The following is a 12,898-nucleotide window of genomic DNA, read 5'->3' on the forward strand; positions in this document are numbered from 1 at the left end:
CGTCCTCACACACCAGCTTCCACAAAGATCGTCAACAAAGCTCCTACTTTTTCTATTGGAATACATACTTTCTATGGGCACTGCGCAATTGATTGTTACTTTGTTTCCTTAACTCAGGTCCCAGCATTTTGGGTTCTACTTTGGGTTTTGATCGGTTCAGCGTAACAGTAGCGTTTTGAAAAAGTGTGTTTCAGACTACAATTTGAGTGTAATGCAGGAATTGTGCTTGTAGTTAGCAGAATTGGTTCAGGGGATCGGTGCATGAGTTACACGTTGTGGTCAAAGTGTCTCAAGAACCAGTATTTGTGTGTAAACAATTGTGAAATACTGTAATTATCACACACACTCTTCCATTTGCATACTCACTCTTATCAGTTTGAACACTCACTCATCCATTTGTACTTTTATCCAAGTTATTTTTATGGTAGTAATTGTACTTTTATCCAAGCCATTTTCATGGTAGCAATTGTACTTTTACTCGAGTAATTTTTATGGTTGTCAGGCCCGGCGGCTGCCCGGCAACCATGGTGGCTGGATCCGCAATGGAGACTCCCAGATCACGCTTTGGTGTAAAAGAAGACGTTGTCTTTATTGCAGGCTTTGGTTTGGTGCACAGGTTATCAATCACCGGAGCAGAGGTACAAATTGGGCTAGGCATACACACATTTCAGTCATGGTCAGGCAGGGTTCAGTGGCACGAACAAACACAGACATCAGAGATGAAGCAAAAGGCACGGTCAAAAACACAAAGCAGGATCAAAAACACGGCAAGGTAAATCAGGACTGTAACGAAAGCTGGTAACACGGAGACAACAAACAGGCGCTGGTGAGGTGACTGAATGGAGATTAAATAAGCAGGTGTTAACAATGAGGAATCTAGAAAGGGGGTGTGGCTACTGAACAAACATTAGACACTGTGCAGGATGGGAAGGAAGAGTGTGCACAAAGAGAAGTGATGTAAGCTACAGAGATGCATGAGTAGGTGCCAAGAGAGAGTGAAAGAAAACAAAGCGGACAGAATCAAGGTGTGGGAAACATCATGGTGGCAGGTGCAAGGTGTGGAGTGAACATAACTAACAGGGCGTGAGGACTAACAGGAAACAATGAACAGGCTAAACAAAAGACAGAATAAAATATAACACAGAACTGGGCAATAGAACAGAAAATACATGATCAAATACTAAAGCACAATAGAAAATATAACCGATGAAAACAAAATAAACAAAAGATAACCAAAGAGAACATAAACTGGCTGAACAAACAAGAATGGAAATGACAAAGGCAGAAGTAACAAAAAATAAAGTAACAGAGCAAAACAAGAACTGGGAAAAACCACATCATGAAAATAACAATAAAACAAAGCTGGGGCAGATGAAGATGAACAATAAATGAAAACACAACTGACTGCAGAAAAAAGGTAAATAGTAACAAACAGAACAAAGTGACATGTAAAACATAACAGAATAAATAGATGAAAATAAATACTAATAAATCAAAGCTGAAAAGAACAACAGAAAGGAGGTGGAAAAGGGCTCCATGCCCTGTTCAGGCCAGAATTATGACAATGGTAGTAATTATACTTTTTGTTGTGAAAGTGTAGTGACACGGACCCACAACAGGGGGCGCAAATGAACGGACAATAGAAGGAGTCAAATTTGAACACTTTACTGTTGTGAATGCCACAACCAAACACAGCAGATTATAGAATGATACAAAGTCAATGGCTAAAGGTGTCGTGTAGGCAGGCTTGACGATAGGAGACGTCCGTCTAGAGAAGAACCGGAACCACACGATTTCCTCCGCCACCGAACCCGAAGGATACTGGAGCCGCCAGGTCCTGAATCCTCCAGGTGGCCACCGTCTCCGCGTGTCGGATCTGGTACCGCTGGCGAAGAGCAAAGACAGTCAAGTGTGGGTGTGTGTACACCCAGTAACAACAACGGTGGGAATTCCACCTCCACCTCAAATCACACACTCGTGCAGCTCCTGTTTCAGCACTTATCTGGAAAGAGTGAGAGGCGAAGACGTCGGCACTCTCACAAACCACCAATCAGCGGACAAGGCTCCACAGGAAAGAGGCTGCAAAAAGAGGTCAGACTAAGATACAGTTTAGTTTATGGCTGAGAATATTACCTCCTTAGAAGAACGATATCTCGGCGACGTGGTGGAGGTGTCATCCTGCTTTTATCTGGGGTGAAGTGCAGATGATCGGTGACAGCTGTCATAGTTGATGAGTGACAGCTGTCACCTCGGCTGTTCCTGTGAGGCGGCAGCGCCCTCTCGTGCCTGAAGCCTGCACTTCAGGCAGGGCGCCCTCTGGTGGTGGGCCAGCAGTACCTCCTCTTCTGGCGGCCCACACAACACTTTTACTTGAGTAGGTTTTATGGTGGTAATTGTACTTTTGTCCAAGTCGTTTTTATGGTAATAATTGTACTTTTACTTGAGTAAGATTTATGGTGCTAATTGTACTTTTGTCCAAGTTGTTTTTATGGTAGTAATTGTACTTTAATGTTGTGGGCTGCCTGCTTTGTTTCCTGCTGCTGCTTTTCTCCTCTTCTCTGCACAGGTGGCGCGGCCGCAAGCTGATCGTCACACCTGTTCCATATCTCATCAACATCTGTATATAAACCTGGGCTCTGCACTCCATCCTCGCCAGAAACTCTGTAAACCTTCCCACGTATATGGCCTTTTTGTGCGTTCCTACGCAACATAACGTCTAACTTTGAGCTTCCAGGCTCGTAAATTATTCTCTGTGTTTTTTCCTGTAAATCATCTGAGATTATTTCTAGCTCTGGAAATTTTTGTCGCTGCATTTTCAACTACAGCTTTCATCATCTCTCTGGACCCAGCTAAGACAAACTAGTGCATTGAGACTGTGTCACTTTTTAAGAGAACTAATCAGTGCTACACTGACTCACCTATGTGTCTTCCCCAGATGCTGTCAACAGCTTGTGGGCGGCCACATGGCGTCGAATCCATCCACCGGACTGACTGGACTGCGGATCCCCTGGTTCCACCGCTGAGCGGGCCGGTCGCCACGAGGCTAGACAGTTGCACATTGATACTCTGTAATTCATCTGTCAAACAGCTCCAGAGTAATAAATCCGTGATTATATCTTCTCTTTGCTCCCTGCTTCTGGGTTCGTCTCCCACTCATGCCGAGCCATAACACTTTTACTTGAATTGTTTTTATGGTAGCAGTTGTAGTTTTACTCGAGTCGTATTTTTGATGGTAATTGCACTTTTGTCGTTTTTATTGAAGTAATTGTATTTTTACTTGAATCATACTTATGGTGGCAGTTATACTTTTACTTGAGTCGTATATATGATGGTAGTCACACTTTTACTTGAGTCATAATAATGTTGATAATTGTACTTTTACTCATCATTTGTATGACAATTTTACTTTTGCTTAAGTTTGCGTAACAACTGAAGTTTTTTTAAAAATTCTCCCCCAAACCAAATTGACCTCGTGTATGTACTAAGAACAACCACTCAATCAGTTTAATGTTTTGTCTGCATCGAGGGAAAGCACCAGACTGCCAATAGATTTTTGTTTAAAACCTTGAATGGTGTTCAACAGTCGTCTACCGTTAACAGCTGAGTTCACCCTTTATAAAACCTGTCTGGTCTTCCTTTATTAATTTTGGTAAGACATTCTCTAAATGAAAGGCTAAAACTTTAGAAAGCAGCTTCCTATCCACATTTAAAAAGGGCTATAGGCTTATAAGCTTCAGGACACTTCCCTTTCTTTAAAATTAAAAAATATTGGCCTCCCTCAGTGTCTGTGGGAATTCACCTACAGCAAAAGAGTCATTAAACATATTCAAAAGAGGTTCTACCAAAATATTTTGAAACTGCTTCTTTGTTGCAGAATACGAAATAATTAAGTTGCGTAAACCTCATATGTTTCCCATAAAATCAAGGCATTGTTGGCTGATGAAGTATTAATTTTCAGAAAAGCTTTAAATTCAGGAAAAAAATAGGATGTAAATTACTCCTCTTTCAGAATAGTAGGGTTAAATCTCCAGTGATGATGTCACAGTTAGAACCAGAAAACCGGTTAAAGGACCCAGTGTACAGGGAGCAAAAATGAATTGAAGAATAAGTAACAATTTTATTATGAAACAAGGGTACTGATAAATGTACAAATCGGAGGAATGAGACACTGAAGGACAGAGACGCCGACCGGACCAGAATGACAATGTGGTTAGTAAAATCTGTAGCCAGGATCAGACAGCAGCGGCGGACCTGACAAAGGATGAGTTGCTGGAGACACAAGGGAAAAAAATGGTTAGAACGTTCAGGAAAGAGACACAGAGTATGCAACTAGACAAAGCTGAGGCCAGGATACCACACAGTTAGAACTGCGTTTCTGGCATCTGCGGAATGAAAGAACCAGGGTTTAAATACAGTAGAAGGATGACTGATGACAGGTGTGTGGAATCAGCTCCGTGACACGGCACCAGGAGAACAGGAAGGGAGAGGGAGCCATCAGATCCAAGACAGCATGACAGTAGGGTCCCTTAATTGACAGAGTGGCATCAACTAAGAACATGGTGCCATTTTTGTTCCAACTGTGCTGAACTACTGAATGAACCTTTAATGTTTTCAACATTTTTTAAAATCATTTAACCATGTACAGGTGCTATCAAAAGAAATATAAAAATAGTTAAGCTATCAAATTGACATAGATTTACAATTAATGATGAATTATTTAATTCATTTAAAGTCTGATTTATGCTTCTGCACCTCTTTAACTCCGTGTTGTGATGCTGACATGTGTGACAGTTTTAAAGTTCTCTGTCTCTGGATTATGCTTCATTATAACTTAATGTGACCCTCAACAAGCTTTTCTTTCAAGTCATCACCTCCAATTCAAAGGTAAAATCTAAAATTTCCTCTATTTTCGACTCCGTGTTGTGAAGTTGTGGATTTTTCTGATCCATTTATAATCAGCGTGCGTGCTGTAAAAAAAAAACTTAAAATATGAGAGGAAAGAGTGAAAGCATAAAAGTGTCAAATCACAGCCTTTTGCTGTGTCTGGTTTAACAGGTGCACGTCAGGCTCCGGGTCTGTGTCTGAACACGGTGTGAAAAAAATAAACGGTGGGGTTTTTAATCACGGAAATGATTCCAGTCCCACATGTGAGGGGTTTTTAATAGAAATACATTGTGATCGGACAGGACATTTAATCCAATGTGAGTGAAAAATCTTTTATACAAAATCCTTTAGATACAGTGTTTATTACATGGAAAACAATACAAAAACTTTGGGACTTTTTTTGTCCGGTGACTGTGAATATCTGGATTATACGATGACGGTTTAGGTGAGTTTTACTGTACATGACAGAACAATAAATTTAGTTCTCAAAACTTTGATGATGAAGTTGCTTCCATCCCACATGGCTGACTTTATTTTCCTAAATTTTTCTTCTGTTTGGATCTTAAGGGAATCTGTACATCTTGGAGCCCTTGTGTCTATTTGTGCCTCCAAATGCACAACAGCCCATCATTTTCAGTGAAGAAATAAATAAAATAGCTGGATTTACATGCAGGCAGATTAACAGTGAATGCTATTTTGGTCCCAAGATGGCACCATGAGTCACGTGACCATTTTTTTTCAACTCGTCATATGGTTACCCACTCAATTAAGAGACTCTACACAACAGTACCCCCCCCCCCCCCTTCTATGGGAGTGCCCGGGCGACCTACCCAGCCAGCGTGGATGGACCTGATAGAAGTCCCAGAGGAGGGACCGGTCGAGGATGAGGCTCCGCAAGACCCAGGATCGTTCTTCAGGACCATAGCTCTCCCAGTCCACCAAATAATGGAAGCCCTGACCCCGGTGCCATACATCCAAGATCCGGCAGAAGGTTCAAGCCGGATGGCCATCGACAAGCTGAGGGGGAGGAGGGAATCGGCTGGAGGGTACTGGTTGCTGGTATGAACTGACTTCAGATGACAGACGTGAAACGTGAATTTGGAGTCAACGTGGCACTTTGAGCCTGACTGCAGTAGGGTTGACGAACTTGTCAAAGCAGAAAGGGCCGAGGAACTTTGATGCTAGCTCTCTGCTTGAAGCGGCACATCCTTGACCGAGAGCTACAAGTCCTGACCCTGCTGGTACGGGGGCTGGGGTACGGTGCCGGTCTGCATGGCAGATAGTCTGGTCCCTCATCCGGAGAAGAGCAAAACGGGTTGTGTTCCACACCCGCCTACACCACCGAAGGTAAAAGTAAAACAATTCAACTAGCAGTATTGGTACTTTTAGTCGAATTTCTTTTCGGGTAGTAATTGCACTTTTACTCAAGTTGTTTGTATGGTGGTAATTTTACCTTTAAACAAGTCGTTTTTATGGTAGTAATTACTGAAGTTTTTGTGGTAGTAATTGTATTGTGTATCATTTTCATGTAATTGTACTTTGACTTGAGTATAGATTTGCAGTATCGTACCCACCACTGAAAACCTGCATGCTTATTTATTTATTAAAGTCATCGAGTCAACACACAAAGTCCACACACTAGTGTCGGATATTTCCAGCTGTCCCCGAATGCAGCATTTGTCTCCCTCTCCCACTAGTGGGCGGGGCTATGTGAGGTCCCTGCTGTCAATTGGCTGGCGTTGGAGGGGGCGGGTCTCAGTTTGAACCAGTGTCCCGCCCGCATCAATCTAAGTTTTTCTTTTTCGGCGGATTGGGTTTTTGGGCTTTCCAGCGCACGCGATCCGGTTCCGTGTGGTCCACTTTGACAGGAGGTTTGAAGCCGTGATGTCGGAATCTTCGGAGTGCGGCGGGCCGACAAAGAGGAGACAAAACTCCGCCACAGCGCCCAGCGTCCGCAAAAAGACCCGACAGAGCCAGCAGAAGAGGAGCGGGACCAACCGGGTAAGGTTCCTGCTGAGCCGGACGGAATGGTTCCAGCTCAGGCCCAAAATAAAGTCAGGACCACCGAGCGAACCAAACGGAACAATCGCTTCGGAAAAAGATTCGAGCTCGTAGAAGGTTCGGAACGCTTTGCCACAGTGACACCTGGTGGTCAAATGGAAAACCAATAAAACGACAATGAAAGCTTATAAATACGAAACAGTATTTTAAAGGTCATATAAAAAGATATCCGGAGTATTTATATATATATATATATATATATATATATATATATATATATATATGCTCGTCAGTGCTTAAAAATGAATTAATTAGTAATGAAAGGGTGAAGTACCTCCTCCAAAAGCTGATCTGATTAAAACAGTTTGAGGCAGACATTTAAAACGGGCCTGATGGGGCTGAGACACCAGGGACACAAAAGGACCAGAGGACGGACCAGAGGACTGGGCCGGCTGAGCGGCTTTAAGAAGTTAAATATTGAGGCGGATCACTGTGGATTACTGGTCAGATCCTCACCTGTCCAAACTCTTCTGAAACTCAGTCAGAGGGACATTTCAAAGACACCTCATTGTTTTGTTCTGGATGATCTGCAGAAGGTTCTGAGTTCTCTTAGTGATGCCGGAAGACCAGGCAGCACTGTTGCCATGGAAACAAGTTAAAGTAAGAACAGTTTTAATTCAGATCTCTGGTCTGTCCAAACAAGACCTTCAGTCTGGTGTCAGATTTATACTGATGATGGTGTCGACTGATTGGCTTCCAGATAACGAGTGGTCAAGATGTACAGACGGGTTTGACCCCTGCAAGTGACAACAGTAGTAGGGCTGCAGCTATTGATTATTTTAGTAATTGAGTACTCTATCGATTATTCTGGGATTAATTAAGGAATCAGATAAAAAGTACTTTTGCGTTTTTAAAGATCGTCGTAATCAGTCCAGGGCTCTCCCTAAGCAATGGCACGATGTCGCTGCACCACCACGCAGATAGTCAAATTTAGTGTATCCCTTTTTGTTTCCTGGGTAATTATTTTTTCACATCTTGACAGGTTTTGGATCTTTCCCGGTGTCAGGAGCTCAGCACTCCCCTGACACCGGGCCGTAAGCGCAGGCGGTCGGCGTGATCCTCAGTCAGTCAGGATGCACGTGAACGTGGGCACAGCCTGTGAAACACTGGGCTCTGGAGTGCAGCTTTTCCACAATAGCCACACTGATAAATCCTCTCTGCGCCCTGTCAATGAAAACGTGACTTAAAGACTTCAAAATGGCGACGTAGAGAGAAGTCAGGTCCAGGAGTGCTAGTAAAGAAATTAATGTTCTCATCTAACTCTACGAAAGGCCACAGCTCCATTGATCCAGTGATAGATCAACTTAAGATGAGCATTAACAGCTATTTTCTGAGACAAGAAGCACAACCTCGGAGGAAAAACATGGCTTTGGAAGCTGCCGACGAACAGCAAGTAAGCATGGCTGAAGATGGTGCTAATGTGGCGGAGCAGCATGCTAGCACGGAACGGGGGATGCCGGACTCCAGGCCTTGCTGCACGACGTGGTGCATGACGTGACAGTAAGTGTCACAAAGCTGTGGATAACAAACTGGCACTGGTATTAGAGCTGTTTAAAAAAAAAAAAAAAACAAAAAAAAAAAACACTGACACGTTGGACAGCCACGAAAAGAGGCTAACGGATACGGAGCAGAGGGTTGCAGCACTGGAGGACGCAGTGGACCCAGTTAAAGCCAAGGCTGAGGTTTTGGAAAAGACTGAACTTTTTGGCCGAGCGTGTGGACGAGATGGAGAACAGGGGTGCAGAATAGAGAAGCTTCAATCTTCAACTGGACTGGGTTGCTTGACGCGAGGACGTTTTGCTTCAAATCGCAGAAGCTTCCTCAGCTAAAATTCTTGCTCTGGTAGTCTGACTTCTGTCTTGCCTCTTGTAGAGAAGAATAAACAGAAGCCACAAAAGCTGGAGTTTTAAACCTAACCAGAGCCCTCCTACAGAGAGGCAGACTGCTATAGGCTAGTGACTAAACAATATCTCTAATTAGCACCTATTGTGCTCTAGTTAGCACACCTAATGACAGGGCAGCTGTCCCTCCTAATGATGGAACGGACTTCTTTCCTGATGGCTCCCTTGATGACTCTCCTGATGATGTGAATGACTCATTACCATGAACAAAAGATTGAAACTGCTTTGACCTGAGTACCCCATTGTAAACAGGGCACAAAGTGTGTCTCAGACCCCCTCCCCGGTTAAGGCTGGGTTTCAACTGTTTCACATAGAATGCCTCCTTGACTCCTCTCTCAAACCATTTCTTCTCTTGCTAAGATTTTAACTTCCTTGTCCTCAAACTTGTGGTTAGTGTCTTTAAGGTGGAGATGAACTGCAGACTGAGGTCCACTGGCGCCCTCTCTGCGGTGCTGGTATAGCCTTTTGTGTAAAGGTTGCTTAGTCTCACCTATGTAGTGTTCATTACAGTTTTCCTGACATCTGATAGAATACACTACATGGCTCTGTTTGTAACTAGGGATCCTGTCCTTAAGGTGAACTAATTTCTGTCTTAAGGTGTTAACCGGTTTAAAGTAAACTGGGATTTTGTGCTGTCTGAAGATCCTCTGTAGTTTTTTTCCCCCACTCCTGCTAAATAAGGGAGAGACAGAGAAGAGTTTCTGCTTTTGTGGCTTCTGTTTATTCTTCTCTACAAGAGGCAAGACAGAAGTCAGACCACCAGAACAAGAATTTTAGCTGAGGAAGCTTCTGCGATTTGAAGCGAAACGTCCTCGCGTCAAGCAACCCAGTCCAGTCGAAGATTCAAGCTTCTCGACTATGGAAACCACCTGGACAACTGAGAGCCTACACTGAAACAGGGGTGCAGAATGAATGTCTGTATTCTGGGAGTGCCAGAGGATGTGGAAGGCACGGACCCGATGCGCTTTTTCCAGTGCTGGCTCCCCAAAGTGCTGCAAATTAAAATGAAGAATGGATGTATTAGCGCTGAAACAATTAATCGAGTTAATCGATTAAAATTGATTATTAAAATAGTTGTCAACTAATTTAGTCATCTATCCATCCATCATTTTCTTCCGCTTTATCCGGAGTCGGGTCGCGGGGGCAGCAGCTCAAGCAAAGCCGCCCAGACCTCCCGATCCACACACACCTCCTCCAGCTCCTCCGGGGGAACCCCAAGGTGTTCCCAAGCCAGCCGAGAGATGTAGTCCCTCCAGCGTGTCCTGGGTCTTCCCCGGGGCCTCCTCCCAGTGGGACTTGCCCGGAACACCTCTCCAGCGAGGCGTCCAGGGGGCATCCGGAAAAGATGCCAGAGCCACCTCAACTGACTCCTTTAGTCATCTATTAGTTGCTAAATAATTTTGTTTTACCGCAAATGTTTTGTTTTTTCCATATAATCAATCTTTGCTTTGAATCTTGAACCAATGGAGTGCTTTGAGCTGCTGCTTCGTTGGTTTCATTTGTTTTATTTCGCTTTATCTTAATTTTTCCCCATTAAAACTCTAAAGAACATATGTCTGTGAGGAATATTTCCCTTTTTTATGTTAAACTGACCTGTTATGGTCTTCTGAAACAGTTGATAGATGTATTTTATGCTAACGCCAATGCTAACGTGTTAGCATGTCTATGGCGTTTTCAGTGTTAAAGTTAGCATTAAGCTGCTGGCATTTCAGCATGTTTGTGCATTTGTTTTCTGTATAATAATTAATGGCTCAGCGTTTGTTGTCGTAAAAGAGTCAGCTCTCTTATTATTGTATTATAATATTTTTAAATTTATTTTATTTATATATTAATAATAATAGCAACAATAATAATAGTAATAATATAACTAATAATGCTACAATACAATTTTAGAGAACGTGACATGAGTCATGTGTCATTGTGAAATGATCACATAGTTTACAAGTTATACAGAGAATGTTGCACATATAATGAGTCAGGCTACAGTTTTTGATTTAGGTTTTATGGTTAACTGGTTATGCTAATTGCTCATTTGCAGCAACAAAAATGCCTCTTTTTTCACCATATATTTTATAACATTTATATGTTTCAATGTTGTTTTATGTCAACTCAGCACTTTGATAAAGCAATACCATTTGAAATAATTATTTTTGTTCTTTATTATAAACTGTTTTATTCTTTATTATTTTATATTTCAACAGCCAAGGGACATTTGACTATTTGTTGATTTTCAAGTATTTTAAGTTATCAAATAATGTTCTGTTGTTAAATAAAGTGATGGAGAGAAAAACTGTTTCCTTGGCACATTTTTAAAAAATCCCCGCTAATCGGATTAATCGATTAATCGTGTTGAAACCCCATCAGATTCATCGATGATCCAAATAATCGTTTGTTGCAGCCTTAGGATGTATCACTGCACGCTCGGTCCGAAACCCTCGCCTGAACAGAGGCTGAGACCAGTAGTTGCTCGTTTTCATAACTACAGGACAAACAACGCGTGATGGATGCCTCCTGGGAACTCACAAAGAAGAACCGTGTTGTTTTTCCAGGATTTTTTGGCGGCTCTGGTCCGTAAACAGAGGATACAACGCAGTGAAGAAGCGTCTCCAGGCTGTTGGTGCAGAATACAGGCTGATCTACCCGCCTAAACTGAAGGTGACCTGTCGCGGATCGAGAAAAGTGTTTAATAACCCCGCTGAGGCTGAGCAATACATGCACGTGCTAGACGGAGGTGCTCTTGATGATGGCAAGTGACGCTTTAACTGCCCAGCACAGCGTGGAACATTTCAGACTGTCATCTGTTAGCAAGCGTCTCAGTAAATGGCTGATGAGAACTTTTAATAAGAATGGAGCTGCACATTTGCCAATAACTGTGTAGAGAAAGACAGACACGCCCCCCAGCGGCCCCGTGTTCGCAGACCGATGTTTCTTTTTACCGCTAGAGGTCCCAATCGCTCGATTTCCTCCGTTTGGGAGTTAGGACAGCAGCATTTTGAACCAATTGGAGACCCCTAATGCTGGACTGCAGTAAACCAGAAAATAGAACATTGCAGTAGTCCAATCGAGAAGAAATAAACGCATGAATCAGGGTCTCAGCATCAGCCATAGACAGGATGGGACAAATCTTCACTAGATTTCGCAGGTGGAAGAAATCAGTCCTCATAATATCTCTAATGTGGAGGTCAAAGGACAACGTAGGATCAAAAATTACCCCAAGGTTCCTCACTTTGTCAGTGTGATGTATGACACACGAGCCTAGGCTAAGTTATGGCAGCTAATAGATTTCAAAATTGGGCCCGTAAAGGTTTACCTGAACTGAAGGACTTTTTTGAGGATCATGTTCTTATGTCTTTTAATCAGTTAAAAGAAAAATTTGATATTCCTTGGAGGGATCTTTATCTGTATCTGCAGGCGAGAGATTTTATTCGTAGGTTTGTTCCACAGTCTGTACATCAGGACGTATCGGACACAGAGAGGCAATTTTTTTTTTTAAACCAGTCACCTGGCTCCATTAGAATATTCTACAATATCCTTAAAAGGTACTCTACAGTCCACACCTCACATTTGAGGGAACTGTGGGAGAAGGAACTGAACTGTATAATTTCTGAGGACGAGTGGAAAGATACTTGGAGCAATGTGAAAACTTTGTGTCTGTAATAGAGTGAGAGCGACTCAACTCATGATTCTCCACAGAGCCCACATGTCTCCGTATCTTCACCATAAATTTAAGCCTGATTCTTCCCCGTTGTGTTAAAAGTGTAAAGTTGAGAATGGTACCCTCACACATTGCTTTTGGTCGTGCTCAATTACAAACCCCAAAATCCTCTTCAACCTATATTCAATTGGATACACCACAAAGACAAGATATTTAATGTTCAAACTGATAAACTTTATTGTTTTTGTGCAAGTATTTGCTCATTTTGAAATGGATGCCTGCAACAGGTTTTAAAAAAGCTGGGACAGTGGTATGTTTACCACTGTGTTACATCACCTTTCCTTCTAACAACACTCAATAAGCGTTTGAGAACTGAGGACACTAATTGTTGAAGCTT

The 12,898-nt window shown here is 42.6% G+C and overlaps 1 protein-coding gene across 1 annotated transcript in view; it reads left to right on the forward strand.

Moving 5' to 3' along the window:
- The first annotated feature begins 6,682 nt into the window (after positions 1-6,682).
- Positions 6,683-12,898, forward strand: part of wdr62 (WD repeat domain 62) — a 206,245-nt gene continuing 200,029 nt past the window's right edge. Inside the window, exon 1 of the mRNA XM_034168870.1 lies at positions 6,683-6,885. Within this exon, the coding sequence (XP_034024761.1) occupies positions 6,769-6,885 (117 nt within the window). The 5' untranslated portion in view covers positions 6,683-6,768. The remainder of the gene's footprint in view (positions 6,886-12,898) is intronic.

Source organism: Thalassophryne amazonica, chromosome 4 (assembly GCF_902500255.1).
Source record: "Thalassophryne amazonica chromosome 4, fThaAma1.1, whole genome shotgun sequence".
NCBI classification, from domain to species: domain Eukaryota; kingdom Metazoa; phylum Chordata; class Actinopteri; order Batrachoidiformes; family Batrachoididae; genus Thalassophryne; species Thalassophryne amazonica.